Below are 18,460 nucleotides of genomic sequence, written 5' to 3' on the forward strand. Positions count from 1 at the left end.
ACGTAACTTCCTACGGGCTCTGTTTCTGGAATTCTGTTAAGAGTACGTGTTTCATGAATGGAATTTGAATACAATCAACACCAAATGGATGACACCATAACGAACTTCGTAACACAAACAATATGAATGTTTGGGAGTTCATACAGAATTATGTTTTGGGTGTAGATGAAGCTCAATCAAGTGTAGACTGTGTGTGAAGTGAAGTATATTATTGCCCAACAGTTATCAACAGTCACGAAACTATTGCAGCATAATTTTCCCTCTGGCTACACCCTATGCGACATGCTACGTACACACGCTTTCAATGCTGCAGTTGTGTATCATTATACATCTCCGTTCACCATGACCAGGACAAAAGCGTGTTCACAGCATACTGAGCCTCGACTGACGGTAGTGGTCCGTCATTGATCGACCAACACCACAGCAGTGAGAACACGAGTGATGGGGCGAGTTACCCACAGTGCTTTGCGGCTATCAACAGACATTTATGTTGGTGTGGGAAGGCTGGGGTTTGGCGATATTAATAGAACCCGTGTCGCTACGTGGATTCGAAAAGGGAGTAGCACAGAACCGGCTCCTTCAAGGATTACATGTTGGTATTACGATGTTTTGTTTGAATACCTACCAACCAATGTACCAGGTGAGTTATTATGTTATTCCTAGACACATCAGAGAGGATGTATACTATAACATCGTTACATTATAGTGAGGCGTACCGCTTCAGTGATCACCCAAGTATGAGGAGACGGGCTGAACACTCACTTCCATGTATCCTTGTAGTGGTGATAATCAAACGTTGGTTGTCCCTGATATATGTTATGTATTCGTACCGAGGGCGTAGTTTCAGTCTATGTCGTCTGCCTATGCTACAGGAAGATTCATAGCTAGGTCATAACTGTATCACGGTCACCATATCGGGATTTGTACATTACTGTCATAGTTTCCAACCTGTTGGAACTGACAGCATGCAATTTGTAAACCAGAAGAGGTATCTCAGAATAAATCCAAATACACTGAAAATATATTGGCAGTGCCAGTAATTCTCGACAAGTCTGTTGAAAATGTCCCCCTAGCGGTCAGGTATTCACCAGCTGACTCCAGATAAAACGAACACATACACTGCCATTGGAACTATATAAGTCAGCTAAGCAGGTCTGGGAGACACTGTGTATTCCAGATATGTTATTACCGTTATTATTGTAGTGACCATTACCATATCACGCACAGGATGGGACTACAGCAGTAGTGTTATTGTACGAAGGTCAAGGACGTATCTGGTAATAATGGGTTATCAGTAACGTCGCCCAGTTTTGAGTCTGAGCTTAGTATGTTTGTACGCATTGCAAACAAATGTGTCAGCTGTTTGGGGTGTCCTATTTAATATTCGATTTGATTTCCAATTCTTTATTGCGCTAGTGTTATAATTTAGAACATGATTGATTTAAATCGATATACAGTGCAATTTGTATTATCCCGTTATTGATACTGAAATGAAAAAATATTCATTTGGGGTGATGAGAACAGTAACGCAAATATTTATGCTACATATCAACAATTTTGGAGAGGACACATATCTCATGCATTCAACAAAAGCAAAGCAAATGTTTGATTCTTTTAAACAATTATGGTGAGAACACATGCCTCAAATATTCAACAAAAACAGCGCAAATGTTTGTTTTTCATATCAACAATCATGGAGAGAATATATATCTTATACATTCAACCAACGTTTGTGTTTCGTATCAACAATTGCAGGGAGAACTCCCACATTTTAAAATTTAATTATGCGAATTTCACGACTACGTTAGACACTATAACGACAGTAATATTCATGTTGCATCATCAATTTAGATGCGAATGGCAGCTGGACAGTTCGAGAAAAGCTGAGACCTAACATATATTACTCTCAGAGAAACAAATACAGTTGATTATTATTATTGAAAAGTAGCCCCTGTGAAAGGGATATTAAAGACTTGTTTCATTTAGGGCGTTTGTGTTACAGGCAGTGCCTGGTCGAAGGGAAAACAAAATGTTCGTGTGAGACAGGCAGTCAGACGATGGCACTCTACTCGTACACTTGATATTCAAACTGTATTAGAAGCTGCAGCATTTAGAATATACCATATTGACAGCAATCAATGTCTCATTTTAAAGCATGTGTCTGTTACTCTTCCACCTAATAAAAGGCACCAAGTACACAGTATGCTCAGTTGTTCGCAAATATCACATATCATAAGTATTGTAATATTACAAAGGGTATCTGTTGAACCGGTAATGCATAATCTCTACTAGGTTCCAGAGCAACTCTACACTTCTATTGTTACAATGCAATGTTATGAGTTTGTCGTTAGTCTGAATCCACTAAGCCAATGCTACGGAAAGACCCGTCCTATTGCTAGCAGCAATCTCACTACTACGATTTTGTACGTATACGTCTCGGCGTGAAGTTACGCCAGTCGTAGTGCTACAAACACTGTATTAACGCCGTATCGTTGTCATTACATATCGTTACCTTATGTGTGCTCAACACTGCAAAGGGTATACATATACAGCCTTGTCACTAACGTTTTATAGACCGGCAAATTGAAAAGGACAAGGGTTAGAATAGACCAGGGGCACAATATTGCTTATCGTAAGAGGACACTACATTTGAGTGAGTGGTTATGCTGGGTGATACAGCTCATTGTAGTTATTGTGTAAAGACGTTGTGTGATGTTATTCCTCGTAGAGAAGGTCGTAGCGATATCCTAAAACTGTTTCTATGTACGGCGTACGACATCTTCCATCTACCCAAGTTGGCTCTCCGGGCTAGACCTAGTGCCCAGCAACCTATACTGGGCGTAGAACAGGCAAGGACATATATATATAATTTGAGACCTCATATTTGCTTTCATGTGCAGAATTATGCATGCAATTTTTTACGTCCATAATTGGTAAAAAAGTTAAAAAACACCTTTCCATCTCAATGTCGAGACGTGTGTGCACTCGACGAAAACTATTTGCAGGGTGGAAAATGATTTGTTACACTTACAACAGTTACTGTTTGCTTTAAGTTTAGCAACCCGTGAGTGGAATGTGTGGAGAAGAGTTGGTGATATGTATTTGGGAACAATTTCATAAGCACAACAAAATTACACATGCGAAAATTATCTACGTTAGCGTAAAATTTCGCGTAGTAATAGTAAATGCTAATGTTCATCTTATGCAAATGTACACCGGCATCTGCTTTGTTTCAAACAACGAAAACACACATGTCGATGATTCGTGTTAATTATATTCGCGTAAACAAGTAAGAGCATGTTAGCGGGGGTGTTGATTGCATGAACGGTACCAATCACTGCATTGTCTGGTACAGTTTCACATATTTAAATAGAAGCAATAAAACTCTTTCCACGTCCACAAGCTGGATCTGCTGTCATATGACTAGAATATTCCCGAATGCGAAATTGAACAACAGACAAACACGTATTCCAATACCCGCTTGGCCATCCGCAACACATGTGATACTACATGTATTTATTCGTTGGTGATCAGATAAAAGATACCAGAGATGTACCAGACGGAAGGACTTGATTTGGATGGCAACACTCATGAAGGGCTGCTGATACACAGATGCACATGCCGATGAATGTGACTGAGCCACTAAGGGAGTGAGTCTACCGGAGCCGGATATTATGTGCCTGTCCAAGTCTCAGGTTATACATATATAGACAACTGGATAGGATTACACATCGATGTATCACATAGCAAAGTGACATATCAGTGTGTCTCTGATTCAATACAACCACTGCACCCACTCGTACAATACAACCACTGCACCCACTCGAATGATTCGCCATAGAGTTCCGCTGGATTCAACATTTAATGTGTAGAAGGTGAAAGTGGTCCGAGTTGACAAATCTTCTTCAGCATGTAAATCGAATGGACATTCTCACAGAGCTGAATCCGTCAGGATCGACTTTGAAGATAAGGCGTCATTGATACGCGGAGTTAGTTTAACCTCCTCTTGGAGGATGTTTGTGCTACGAGGGGAACCAGAAGACAACAGTATTCTACAGTGACGACTAGGGTCAGTATCATTGCAAGGGATAAACGCCACTATGTGACTGTATATGTTCTTCGGCCACTTACTGTCAGTAATGTATGGTTTTACAATACCCCATCTTATCGTTACCGAGTTAACACAGTTAAATGATCAAATGCCGTTTGTTCTATTTGCCAAACACATATGACATCTGTTATGGCATGTCATATATAACAGTTGTGTAAACTATTCCCATTCAACAAACGAGTGGGGCACGTCAGCATTCCCTCTCTTTGGCTAGAAATGTAAGTTACCGGAGACGCTCATGTTCAAACTACAGCCAGGTAACCGAGAGTCCAACTCATGGATGGTCTGGTGACAACACGCCTGTGTAGATTATTCAACGTGCACGCAGTTGTTTTCTCTAAAGGTCTCTTTATGGCGATGACCTGTCACCATAAGAGGGTGTCCGCAATTTCTCTTGTTTGTTTTACGATCGTGTTGTTCAGTATTGCCGAAATACACTGCTATGTGGCATGGGAGCACTCGTGCTTCAATGTCATTCACGCGTGTGTCATCCGCTAGTGACCCGTCAACGATAAAGCGTATCAGTGTTTTGTGGTTACGTTCACATATGTTTGTAAACAGTCCATCAGCAATCGCTAACTGTGCTCCCACATCATAAGTATGTGTTCTTACTCTGTCTCAAATGTGGAGTACCTTTCTGTACATTTTGATGTGACAGACATACAAACAATGGATTCCACACAATGCACTTGTGGACAAAATCATACACAGTACCTTGTCCCAGAGGCTTGCGTCACAAGGAGAGAATGGAAGTACAGACGCTTTACTGTCTTTAGGAGTAAAAATGTATTATTCAGCTTAGTGTGATTACACAACGCTATTTAGAAAGTAATCAAATGGAACAGACGTAGATCTCAGTGGATCGGCAAATTAACATTGTGTATTTTTTGCAGTGGAATAATCTTAAATGTATTTAACGCCAAATGGGTTAATGGATTAATGTGGTCGCACAAAGTCAGCTTATGGCTATTTGGAACAGTTATCACGCACTGGGCTCCATTATCCAAACGACTGCGGAACCGGCCTGCCTTACGGTCGTGGAATCCAATGTCCACACAACACGTGTGACAGACCTTGGAGGTTCTTTGTGACTGCGAGGCCTGGTCATGTGACCTAAGGCCACTGATGGATCACTGGTCCAAGTCACTTTCTTTCATGAACACAAGGTTAAAGTCACCACTCGATCCGAGCTAATGATGTGTTGAAGGTGTCTGTATGAACAGACCGCCATTTACTGATTGGTATGTAACTACACGGAGTCATTCAGTGCCGGTTAAATGTACATTGGATTCATGTGAGCTCCATCATGATGTATTTTGACAAAGGATGTGTCCATTACTTTTTTTTCATAAAACTTACATAAATGTTTTAGAAATAACGGCAAAATGTAATGCTAGAAACTAATGCATGTTGCCATCATTCGTACTTGAGTACCTTCACTGGATGAGTTGTTATATTGCAACTGTGAATGAATGCCACCAACCAAAACACCATGGAATGTGTTTTTGTCTGGCGTTATGCTGAAAGGTGTATTGTGTTGTATTGCAGATGTTGTGAAGTCCCGAGACAATGATGACGCGGAGCTGTAAGGGTTCTGCTGGACAAGCCGGCAGACAGCAGCGCACACGAGCCGGCAGACAGACCCGTTCACGGTACGTATGGCCACATTTGATGTCAGATATTTATATTTTACCAATTTGTAGTGATATGACTGCCTTTAAGGCTCTAATTCTCGTACGTCGTACTCCTTGTGCTTGAACAAATCAAGTTCGCTTTCCGAATATGTCATCAGTGTTTGAAGAAGTAATTTCATATGGCTGTTTCAGCTGAAGTGTTATCCTCTTGTTACGTTACCGTTCAACTAAACCAAGTTTGGGATGCAAAGGAAACTTAGGTAATCGTAGTTGGATTTAACAAATTAAAGCAATGTGGAATTAGTGCGGTGGGCTTAGAGCTTAGGTTGGTCTGTACTTAGGCAACCAGGTGAACAACAGTCGAGGACAGTTAAGAAGAACCTCAACACACTATAAATATTAGATGAATTACAATCCTTAACGTCAGTATTAGTATATGTTTAGATTAGTTACAGTAATGTCAAAATGCGAATTTCGACATTAACTCAAAACGAGTTGACCGGTCAAGTGGCAATCAGGTTTGCTCTCTGTCTGTCCTGTATAAGGTATAGTTTATGGTGCCATAAAGTGTCACCTGACTACTAAAACACCCGGCAGCGCGTCCTGATGTACTTAGGGCTCAGTAGTTACGTCATTTTGTTCACATCTTGTTCACTCATGTTTTGTCCGGATTGATTCTTGTATTGGGTTCGCGAAATAAATATGAACTGCATTAAAGATATTTCCGGTTCGCCAATTTCACGGCCAATGCACAATATATACGCAGAGAGAGCAAATGAATAACTGACAGAATACTTGATGTACGCCAGTGAAACCCGGAATTTTTCAAAGAGATTTTGCAAATAATACGTTCTAACGTGATTGTTTACCTAGGAAATGTTGTGTGCATTACTTTAACAGTGGGTGTGGTATACAACTATACTTTTTTGTCCGATTTTGCAGTTTGCTGATGGCTGAATAAGCAAATCGCTACTGAGAGTTACAGGAATGAGTGTGAAGTTATAAAGAATTACACGTATATATTGACTTCTATGGCTATTTTACCGTTCCATTACAGGCGAGAGGATTGCCCCTCTAGTGCCACCTCCCCCAGGACCAGGATGGCCACCAAACGAACACAGCTAACTCTCAAGTCAGGAACACCCGAGAAGAGGCAGAAAGGGGACGCCGACCTTCTAACAGAGCACGAACTGTCAGGTACCTAGAAGACAAACATAAATGCGCTGTGTTTTTATGACGGAGGATGTCTTCTGTTACTTGAGTCATTCTTGCAAATATCAATTAGTGATATAGGTGTAGGTCAACGCGGCTTGATCATTGAACTATCAGTCATAAGTGATCGCAATACGCTTGTGGTTTGTTTGCATTTTAGCGAGTGGCTTTAAAACCCATTCTCTCCGTTCTGTGCAATCTTCGTGTTACACAGAAGTGTATATTATTCTACTGATATTGTGTATTGTTAAAATAAAGGGTGCAGTTATTTCGTCATGTTCTAAGTATATGTCATCTGAAATCCATCTTTTCATAGGCCGGCCCAATTCCAAATGGTGCAGGCTTGGACTCCCGTCATGCAACACATACAGAGGTTCAGTGTACGAGGTGGGACGGACATTCTCAGAGTTCATAAAGGATATCGCAGCAGGTGCGCGAGTCTAAAGGGATTTTTATGCTATGATCATCATTTGGTGTTTGTAAATGTTATTGCCGATTGTCTTCGCATGATACCAGATAATATACTATAGCAGTTTCAGCTCTGTTGAAATTAATCAGATCTATGAGCTGGATTACTTGATTGAAGTGACGTGTGATTAGTATTATGATAACCAGGTGATCAACAATCGTCGAAGGTTATTTTACCTTCGATAAGGAAGCAATTTTTCTATTATGCATGTATCATATCATCTTTTGTACAGGTAATATAACGTCTTGCCCCGAGGAGTATGTCCAGTCTCTGAGGGAACGTGAACCAGGCCTTGTAAACAACATCGATAAGCTGATAGACAGGAGAGGATTTGCTTTTTATTCATCAAACACCCCACTGTGTCTAAACCTTACCGAGGCTGAGCCAACTCCATCCGGAGTCGTATGTGACGTCATTATGCTGTCTCACACCAACCTTCCACTTGTTATAACAGTGACAGACGGACACCATGATGTTTCTGACGTCAAAAAGTACAATGCTTCGATTGTGCGTGAACTGACATATGCAATGAGAGACTTCACCGATGAAGGATTCAACCTGTTTGATGCCACATTGGACATAAAAAACATTTCCAAAGACTGTCTAAAGAATGTACTCAAGAATGTCAGCCTCGAATACAAGCGGAACTTCCCAATTGAAAGGCTGTGTATGTCACGAGACAGGTGTTTGGCATTAACCAAAGCTTTGCTTGCACAAGGGTTCAAGTCCTCTGTCGATCATACAATGGAAACACAGATCAAGAGAGTGAATCTCCCTGTGTCACCAAGAGCAATGTCACCGGAAAGAAGACGAGCAGTCTTGGAACCAGTGTATCTCCTGACACCAGATCAGTTTTGTTTATTAAATAGATGCATTAACAGCAGTGAGGAATGGTTAGTGTCCAGTAAACCGGGCACTGGCAAGATTCGCTTTGCGCTAGAAACAGCTCAGAGACTGAGTTTACAAGGACAGACGCTGGTTTTATGCGAGTCCGATGAATTCAGGAGAAAAATCAAGTAAGATTTCCTATTCCGGCAGTTGATTTAACGGACAACTTCTTTAGTGATACAAATTGGAAAGCAGTTGATGTATAAAAATTATTTAACGACTGAAAATTGAAGTCGGTTAACTAGATATTGCTAGATATGGTAGATATTGGTATTGTCCCTGGTGTGTGTGAAACGTGGACGGTAACATAATTTGGTTTCTGTCTTTAGGTACATTCGAAACTTGCGAGTAATAACCCGTCCTGAGCTGCAAGCTAATCCAGCTGTCTGCCATGAGTATGTCAACTTCGTTGTGGTGAAAGCAGAGCAGCTCGAGTTCCAGTGTGGAAAGGAACTCATCTTTGACTGGCACCACTACCTGGAACATGCCATCCAGAGTCGAGGTGGAAAACTAGTAATAGTGTATGATAAGAGAGGTAAGGCTCCCAAAACATTTTCAGAATTCTTTCTAACTGAAAACTGGATATCGTGCATGCTGCAATTTGCAGCTTTTTCCTCTTGACTTATAACAGACAGACCAGTGTCTGATGGTTGAACAACATAATCATGCCACGTCCATTTTCTGCAAATGTAGTCAACAAATTAAATATATTTATTTCAATTATCCCCACTAACATGGTGAAATATGGTCGGGTGGTATGTCTAACTAGAATACATCAGCTGTAGGATATTTCGTACTCTCTCTTTCCAGATGAAGAAGATATTGAGGAACAAGAGGCAAATGCTTTGGAGAGACACCGGGAGCGATTGAAGAAATGTATGATACCAGATGATATTGTGCTGGAACTGTTGTCCAAGAAGGTCCTGGGTATTGCTGATCTGATTTGGATAAAGAAGAGACCCAACAAGGAGGGGCAGAATGAGGAGCTTGTAAATAGTCTGAGAAGGACATCGAGAAGGGGCTATGATATCTTCCTGAGGGCGCTGAGGAAAACAAGACAGGGACATTTGGCAGAGCTGCTGGAAAATAATGATGGTAACTGATCAATATTTTAAAGCTTATGGTAAGATGATGTCATTCACAAGGAAGCTGCTCACATGTTTTTGAGCAAATGCAAACAGGATGCTTGTGTAACATATTTTGTGACTGGAAGAAATAGATATATGCATGGATTACATATCTATACAGTCCCTAATTATAATGAGGTATTTGTTGTAGATTCAACCCCTATCCTGATGTCTCCAGAACATCTTGAGTTACTTCAGTCAGCCCGGGAGGATCTCTTGCAAAGCATGATCCCGTTTGGGGTACTGGCATTCCTGTTCAAGAAAGGTGTCTTTACCAGGTGTGACGTCAGTCGCATTCAGGCCAAAGACTCCATTAATCCAATCAATGAAATGCTCTTGGAATACTTATATGGAAAGGCAGATACATCTTTTGACTATCTTTTGAAAGCTCTTCAACACACAGGTCAGAATCATCTGAAGGACCTACTGCTGAAAGGGAACTCTGCAGGTATGTTGTTGATATTTAAGCCAGGAAAGTAACAGTTTAACAAACGATGACAAATTTCTTTACAAAATGTATACTGAACAAAATAAGTTAGGGATATTGGATTTTTTGTTATTGATAGTTATCAGTGTGTCAATATATAGATAATATAATAAATAGATCATAATTCAAAATTTCAAAAGTTACATATATATCTAACTATTTTTGGCCAGTATATAATGCAAATGGCGACATTTCCATTTATTTAGAAGTAAAGTAACATCACATGCAGGTTGCTAGTTTCATATCGGTTTGACTATAGTGTTTTGAATTTATGTTCCATGGTCATGTTTTGATTCCATGGTAACTGAGCTGTATTCTTGTCCATTTCACTTCTAGCGCAATATGTACCCCAAGAGGATGAACTCTTTATTTCCCATGCCAAGAATATTCTTGCTGACAAAGTCAATCTTGAAGAGCTGCTTCAAGAGTTGACGTGTTCCAATCACCTGCACAAGAACGATCTGGGGTGCGTATTGTGGTTGTTATTGGTACAGTAACCACAGCCATGCTTTCATATCTATATATGTCACTAACATTAGAATATAATCGCATACTGCTGCCATGACATTTGAGGTTGTTTTATACGAAATCATGTCCTACGATTTAGTAGTATATCTTGGTTTCAGATACATTATGCCAGGTAACTACATCATGGCCTATCCAGAAGATATAACGTCAGCTGAAAGTAAAGAAGAAGAATCTACCAGAAAGGTTGTTGATCGGCTGTTTGAGTTGCTGGCTCGGAAGCGTACCCACCTGTATGATGCTTTGATGGGCTCTTTGAGAAGGACAGGGCAGTATGAAGCAGTGCAATTACTTCAACTCCAACAGGGACAGTCTGCATCAAACCATATGGACACGGAAGATGCTAGTAAGTTCTGAAAGATTGTAACCCGCTGTCTGTATAGAAATCTAGCTGGGGTGGAAAGTTACACACACAATAACAAAAATGTTCCTTAGTTGGTGTCGAGCATTGATTGTATGACACATACCTGGCACGGGATCCAGGCTTCATCAGGTGTAGTCATCTTCAGGCGCTGCTCGTCAACAATATTTAGTGAAAGAGACAATGCCTAAACAAAATGTGTTGTTTGAATTGATACTGTTTTGTCATTGTGATTTGTGTGCAATTTCTTAAATTCTTTGAATGAATATTTATACATATTTCTATTCAAAGTTTTCTGTTTGTATTTGATACCTACGATTCTATTTCCAGGTTCCTCATACCGACCACTTGATGTGAAATTCATTGAGACCAAGGCCTTCCAGGCAGTGCGAGAGCGACTAAAAGATCCGACAGAGGTGTTTATCATCCTCACTGGTGCGCCAGGGGAGGGTAAGACAACTGCAGCACTGGAAGCTATGAGACACCAAGCCTTTTATAAGCGACGACTTGTAATAAAATCGCCAGATGAGTTCAACAAAGAAGTCGACCTGGACACCCCAACTATTGTTGTGTTGGATGACGTATTTGGAATTGTTGAAGTTTGTGAAAAAACTGTCAGAGAGTGGGTACCTGTTTTAAGGAGAATCAAGAAACATTCTGAGAGTATGCCTGGGCCAGGTATCAAGGTGATAATCACTTCCAGGAATCACGTGTGGAGAGCTGCAGATTCCATGGGTCACCTTAGTGATATCATTCCTGTGTCCAGTAACATTGACCTGACTGTTCTTGTTCCTCTTGTGAGAGCAGAAAAGAAAAAGATGTTGGACAGTCATTTGGACAAATTTGGCATACATTTGGACAGTACTGAGGTTGATAAAATCGCAGACACTGATGCAACTCTTGGATTTCCTCTATGCTGCAAGCTGTTTGCTGCAGAACGGATGTTTCAGGATAATCCTGTGCACTTCTTCACCAATCCCTTAAGCTACATAATTAAGCGATTAGTATCATCGTGTGAAGATCCTTCCAATATGACTCTCATAAAACAGGTGGTCATGTCTAAAGGACAACTTGACAGAAAGAAGCTTGAAGGTGAAGCCATTGATGAAAGGTCTGTGGCCAACATGAAAAATTATGTGTTTCAAGAAGGAAGCATATTATATTTCCCTCACAAATCCATCGCAGATGCTGCGAGTTATGTCATGGCAACAAAGTTCTCAATTGACTATTTAGGGGAATACAGTCTGCAGTTTCTGTATGAAAGGGTCAGGGAGACTCCTGCCAAGGGAATGTCATCAGACACAGACATACAGATTCATGTAAATCAAAATGACTTGAAGACTTTGATTCAAAGACTTGGAACTGAGATGGCAGCAGGAAATCTTGCCTTGGCCTGTTCTCATCCAGCATTGATGACAGCATCATCAGTGAAAAATCTGTTCAAACAATTAAGGGACTTCAAGAAAACTGTACAACTGAAGGACCAAAAACATGGTGGTTCCTTTTTGTACTGGACAACATGGAACAACAGTGAGAACTTGTGCAAAGGGGCTTTGGAGAAAACAATGTTCCCTGAACTAGACTTATGTGAAGCTGTGCTTGGGTGTTGTCTGTCTGGTAACAAGAATGCTTTGAGGGAACTGTTGAAGAAAACTGACATATCAACGGTTCGATCAAGTGGAATCAAGTCTTTACCAAAGCTATCAACAAGACAGCAACTTGTAGCTAATGAATCTGTGAGGGTCATTGAAATATCTGGTCAAAGGATGGCCCATTTGGCATGTAAATATGGACACACAGATATTGTCAAGATTCTCATGGATAACGGTCTTGATCTCAATGAAAGGGATGATAATGGGGAGACTTGTCTCCTGGCCGCCTGCATGGGGGACAACCCAGCTGCAGTATCATTCCTCCTGGAAAACAATGCACATTGGTCAAAGGACAATGATGACCACAATCCACTCCATCATGCCATTGAGAAGGAAAAGGTTGACATGTTAAGACTGCTTCTAGAATGTGAAGAAGCGAAGGAATTCCTGAACAAACCTGACAAAGATAGTCAGAGTCCTCTTCATCTTGCTTGTCTCAAAAAGTCCCCTGAAATGGTTGAACTCCTGCTAGAGAAGAATGCAGATGTTAATGTGACTGATAGCTGTGGCTGGACCCCTCTCCACTACATTTCTTGGGTAGGGAACAGAAAAATCATTGACATCCTCATAAAGTTTAAAGCTGATGTTAATGCACAGTGCAAGGAGAGTTCGCTCAAACCAAAGTCTCCTCTGAAGCTGAAGTCAGGTAAGAAACCAAATGAAACAGAAGGCATGACAGCATTACACCTGGCGTGTCATCAAGGTCATGTGGGTGTTGTGAAGAAACTGATGGATGTTGACAACATTGATATCAATATTTCGGACGTCTTTGGAAAGTCAGCTCTCTATATTGCCAGCAAAAGAGGAAGGAGCCAAGTCGTGAAGATCCTTTTGGAGAAAAGGGCAGACACCAGTCTTGCTACCACAGACTGTAGGACAGCTGTTTATGCAGCCAGCAAGAAAGGTCATGCCCCAGTAATCGAACTCCTGTGTAAGAGTGGTGCAGGTGTTAATACCGGCACAAAAGGTCAAAGGAAACGAAATCCGTTGTCGGCTGCGAGTCGGAAAGGCTATGTAGCTGCTGTAGACTGTTTGCTGCGATATGGAGCAGATGTGAATCTCAAAGACTCTGAGGGAAACACCTCTCTTCACATAGCAAGTGCCGCAGGCCAAACAGATGTGGTAAAGTGCCTGTTGAAGTGGGGAGCAGATGTGTTGGCTAGGAATAGTTCAGAACAAACACCTCTCCATGACGCCGTTGCAGTAACCAATACTGACCCAGACACCATCGACTACTTACTCCTTGCAGGAGCTGATGTCAACGCCGTTGATGACAAGAAATGGACCCCTCTCCACCTTGCAAGCCTCTGTAGTACAGCGATGGTTGTGAAGACCCTCCTCTTGTGGAAGGCTGATGTCCACTCCAAGGATATTTCGAACATGACTGCACTCAGGTATGCATCTGCCGTGGGCAAGGTTGGTAACATATCAGTGCTGTTGCAACATGGGGCTACAATTGACAGTGTATGTTTGAATCTAGCGGTCATCTACGGCCACGCCAATGCTGTGGAGGTGCTTCTGAAAGAGAAGTTCCCGATCAAAAATGTTGACGAAATGTATGATCTTGCCAAACAACAAGGTTTTGACAAGGTAATGGATGTCATAAACAGATACAGGCCGGATGGGTCGGAGAAGCATTGATGGGCAGCAGTATAAAATTGGGATGACAATCCCAGGAGATTTGACAAATCCTGGCACGCGAATACTGCACAGTGATGTGATGAGGAGTAGCAGCAAATGACTTGAACCTGTCAGTGTGTGTTTGACAATACGTCCTTAACGCTGCAGTCTGTATGTACATGTCTTGGACTTAGACTTCCACTGTAAATACCTTGACTGAAAGATCATGTAGAATAACACATGCCTTTGCATCATCCTAAAATGCAGCTTATCCAGCTTCTATGAGTATATTGTTATACCCGATCACCTGTAAATACGACTCATGTTCATTGTATAATGGTTTCGAGCAGATAACCCCTTGATAACGAGTCAGCCAGTTCAGCGACAAGAGTTTGGGAAAATATTCTGTGACTATATGGTAACAATAGCAAGGCGTCATTATTGTCTCAGGGCCCGGCAGGGCCCGGCAGTAAAGGTTTCAGGGCAGATACTTCATACACGTGTAACAGACCATTTAGTTCACACGATTATAACAGCCTGGATTAATATCAAAGACAACATTGTTGCCAGTGTGTGTGCGTGCGTGCGTGCGCGTGTATGTGTGTGTGCGTGTCCCTCAGTACGAACTTGGACGTGTTTCTTGCAAGCCTTGTGTGATGTAACAAGCATTAAGTACTGAGTATCAGCAATGTCATTCATCTCAGACTGATACGTAACATACAGAAAATCCCACACTCCGCCAGGACCAGCATGAGAAATGTGATTTTTCTTTGAATAAACATAATTGTGAGAAAGTGCGTGCTTATTCTTAAAGCTTGATCAGTGTATTTTGTGTTTTAAATGGAATGTTATCACAAATATGTTTCAAAATTTCTCATTGTGTTTTGGTCTAAGGTTTGCAAAGACGTTTTGAAGTCTGTTATATTCTGTTCTCACCATAATTGTTTCTCACATGGTGAAAGCCATTGGAACATGATGCTTACTAGGATGAAGCTGACACATGTTCATGTGATCTGGTTGAGTCTTAAGGTATACTGGCAGATACAGCTGATTCACACGTACACCATTAACAACACAAACCATTCTAGTTACACGGGTATAGAGGGTGTAGAAGATTGGTCTACATTCTGGAATTTCTGGACGTCATGCGAATTACATGAAGGATATGTCGGTGGGTCTGTAATGTCTCGAGGCTGGATCATAATGACTGTCAAAAGACAACTCCAACGGAAGGATCAGTGGACATTACTGTTGGCTCCTACAGTTGTAACATTTGCTGACTTGCTGGTCTATGTTTTTCTTTCAAACGGTAAGGCCCAAAGTGCAGCAGCAAGCGGCAATATGTAGCTACGTGTGCGAGTTAGATACACAGCGCTGTAAATATTATATATCCACGTTAGTTTTAAAAGATTCTACCCGTGAAGGTCCAGGTCCAGCAACCCATGCTTGCCATAACAGGCGACTCTGCTTGTCGTAAGAGGTGACTAACGGGACCGGGTGGTCAGGCTCGCTGACCTGGTTGCCAATTGCCCAGATCGATGCTCTCACTGTTGATCACTGGAGTGTCTGTTCCACGCTCATTTATTTACAGACTGGGTTTATTGACTGTGTACGACGTACAACTAAACTCACTCATTTAAATTCACTTACATATAACCTGAACCTAACCCGGGTGGGTAAGCATGTTATTAAACCCATAGCTTTTTAAATAATTTGTGAAATTTTAGCAGTATATTTGCATCCCTTGTGGTCGAGGTTTTGAAGCAGAATGCACAATGCTTCTCCACGCTTATTTACGTAACCTGATTACTGACGTTGGTTTTCAGGTATTACTAAAGAGACAAGTCTAAGGGAAATATGATAAGACCAATGACATGTAATCCGTACGCGACATAAGGATAACAGTTCCAATGCGTGTGAGTGTGGTTTAAGCCATAACTCGCATGCTGTACACACGTCAACAGTCGAACCAATATCTTTGCCAATTATACAAGCGAATGCACCACCACTGAGTGTGTCAAACTCAGTGTGTACGAAATGTACGTGGGCATATCACACCACTTTGTTGCTGGAAAAGCCAAGCTCTTTGCTATAATGATTTCAGAACGTCCATTATACCTTCCTCCTCGTGATTCAGAACACATGTATACTTGTACTATCTTTTAAAACGTGTTACCAGTTGTCAACCCATTACCCTAAGACGTAATTACATAAGCAAGTTTGGCTTGATTATATATGATTACACCACAAATATAAAAGGATTTATATCTGTGTAAGCATCATCTGTTGTAATGGTGCAGCGGATGTCAACAGGCCAACATTGCAACATGATTGAAACAAACTTGTTACCCCAAAGTGTAACTAAAAATGACATCTGTTTTGGGGATCTAATACGTATCATGAATCCTAACGCGCTCAATACGAACACACTTAAATTAATGGTTTAAACATTACTATCAACATAAAAGAAAAGATCAAGGATTGCTCGTCCCTGAAAGGATTAAATGTTTATTTCCGCCAATCTACAAACTAGCATCGCGGGGAAGACGCTCTCTCTCAAACATTATTCACTGTATCATTTGTTTTGTACCGACTGCAAATGTCACCTGATACTAGACAACAAAGTGAACTAACTTGCTATCAGATGAATGCGTACCTTGACTCTGTCCAAAGGTCTAATCTCGCTAAGACGACATACTGACTGTCTAGCAATGGCGAAGCTGAACCTGATGTTGTTCGGCCTGACGTTTGGGCTGATTTCCGACTCTCTGGGGAAGGGCAGATTCACGCCATTCATGGAACAACTGAATGTCCTCGAGAGAGAATTACAAAAGATGAGAGCGCTGATCCCTGACACAGAGCAGAGTTCGATCAAAGAAGAATTGTCAAAAAACATTGGACTCTCAAACAACCTTCCCGGTTTGATCCAGAAGTCTGTCACTGAAACTCTTGGGGAAATGTTGAACGACAACTCCATCGAAGGAATAATCAGTGAACGTGTTCACGGAGAAATTAGATCCCTTAAAGGGATGGTCCATCATTTGAAGGAACTAGTGCGTTCATTGACACATCGTGTTACCCAGGCGGAGGCTGAACGAGAAAGTATGAGAAAGAACCTCGACAAACAGCGCAAGGAATTCAGTAACAGGGTAAAGACTTTAGAACAATCTCTGAATGTGTCACGTCAGGCGTTTATGACTGCAAAGACAAATTTGAATGTTTTTCACAAAAATGACAGTGTTGGACGTGAGTCTAAAACTGACAAACATAAGACAACGGTTACACAGAGGGAACATGTATCGCCAGTAGCAGTGACATTCCCTTCCTTCAAACCTTCAGTTGCGCATGATGAGACCGCCCGGATACTTGTTGTTCCGTTCTCGGAGGTTGACGCTCCAGTTAACCAGATACACCTCAAGAATAATTCAGTCCAGAGATATCCCTCCATTGTTTTAAGAGAAGTGGTGTCTGTAGTTTACATGTCAAGGGAAAAGACTATCTATGCTTCATCACGCAATCCAAAGAGGATAGTCTCGTACAGACTGGACCGGCCAGGTATGTCCATCGTACAGGACAACATGGCGTCTAGCGGCATGACCGTGGACGGAAGGCGATACGTTTATTTTACGACATTCTACCCTCATTACACTGTGAGCAGGATGATCAGAGGCAGGGGTATCAGGAGGATAGTTGATCTGACGAACTGTGGTGGATATCCACACAGCATTGCTGTTGCAGGGTCCATGATATACGTTGCTTGTGATACTAAACTGGTTGAAATGAACAATTTCGGTAGAGTGTTTCGTGATGTGTACAGGGGTAGTTACGTATATGCTGTCAGTTTGGATCCAGACAAACGTGCCCTGTATTTTAACAGCAACACGCAGGTGATAAAGATGCCTGTCTTACATCACAGGGTCACCCGGGCAATAGCATTCTACCCAAACCGAACGACGGGATTACGTGTCAACAGTCCATCACACGTACAGAAGAAGACTGCACAAGATTTCACAGAAGTATTCGAGTTGACTTATATACCCCGTAACTTTATCGTTTACAAGAACAGGATCTACATTGGCAGTCAACTCGGCGGTCATGTTGACGTTCTGTACAGGGACGACTCCGACACAGACATGGTGCTTCAGGAACTCCAGAGACTACAGACGGCAACTGTCAATATTGCTCTCATTCCTTCCGACAGACACTATGGCAGGAATGGACGCCTTATCACAAGCCGACGCTGGTACAACCACTTTAGGTCGATTAAGAAAGCCCAGGACTGATACACCAAAACAGAACACATCGAATAGACACGAACACAGCAGGCAAAGACACAACACAAAAGGGAAAGACACGTAGGTAGGACAGAACACC

General features: G+C 41.6%; 1 protein-coding gene across 2 annotated transcripts; it reads left to right on the forward strand.

The window, feature by feature from the left end:
* The first annotated feature begins 448 nt into the window (after positions 1-448).
* LOC137286885 (uncharacterized) lies at positions 449-14,880 on the forward strand. Of its 2 annotated transcripts, XM_067818911.1 has the most exons (12): positions 449-640; positions 3,535-4,069; positions 5,660-5,763; positions 6,803-6,942; positions 7,274-7,387; positions 7,659-8,442; positions 8,644-8,849; positions 9,125-9,409; positions 9,593-9,889; positions 10,265-10,394; positions 10,555-10,799; positions 11,145-14,880. In XM_067818911.1, the coding sequence occupies exons 3-12, from the start codon at positions 5,681-5,683 to the stop codon at positions 14,105-14,107; spliced, it is 5,247 nt and encodes a 1,748-aa protein (XP_067675012.1). In that variant the 5' UTR covers positions 449-640; positions 3,535-4,069; positions 5,660-5,680; the 3' UTR covers positions 14,108-14,880. The 2 variants fall into 2 exon arrangements, with proteins under 2 accessions (XP_067675012.1, XP_067675003.1); XM_067818902.1 differs by lacking the exon at positions 3,535-4,069 and having other exon boundaries at positions 458-640.
* The last annotated feature ends 3,580 nt before the right edge of the window (positions 14,881-18,460 follow it).

The sequence above is a fragment of the Haliotis asinina genome, chromosome 1, assembly GCF_037392515.1.
Source record: "Haliotis asinina isolate JCU_RB_2024 chromosome 1, JCU_Hal_asi_v2, whole genome shotgun sequence".
Taxonomy (NCBI): domain Eukaryota; kingdom Metazoa; phylum Mollusca; class Gastropoda; order Lepetellida; family Haliotidae; genus Haliotis; species Haliotis asinina.

Bases quoted from the DNA above. Each gene is read 5' to 3' on its own strand.
- LOC137286885 (XM_067818911.1), top strand. From the start codon at position 5,681: ATGATGACGCGGAGCTGTAAGGGTTCTGCTGGACAAGCCGGCAGACAG. The intron at 8,443-8,643 runs GTAAGATTTCCT...TTCTGTCTTTAG, and splicing joins GAATTCAGGAGAAAAATCAA to GTACATTCGAAACTTGCGAG. The intron at 9,890-10,264 runs GTATGTTGTTGA...TTTCACTTCTAG, and splicing joins GCTGAAAGGGAACTCTGCAG to CGCAATATGTACCCCAAGAG.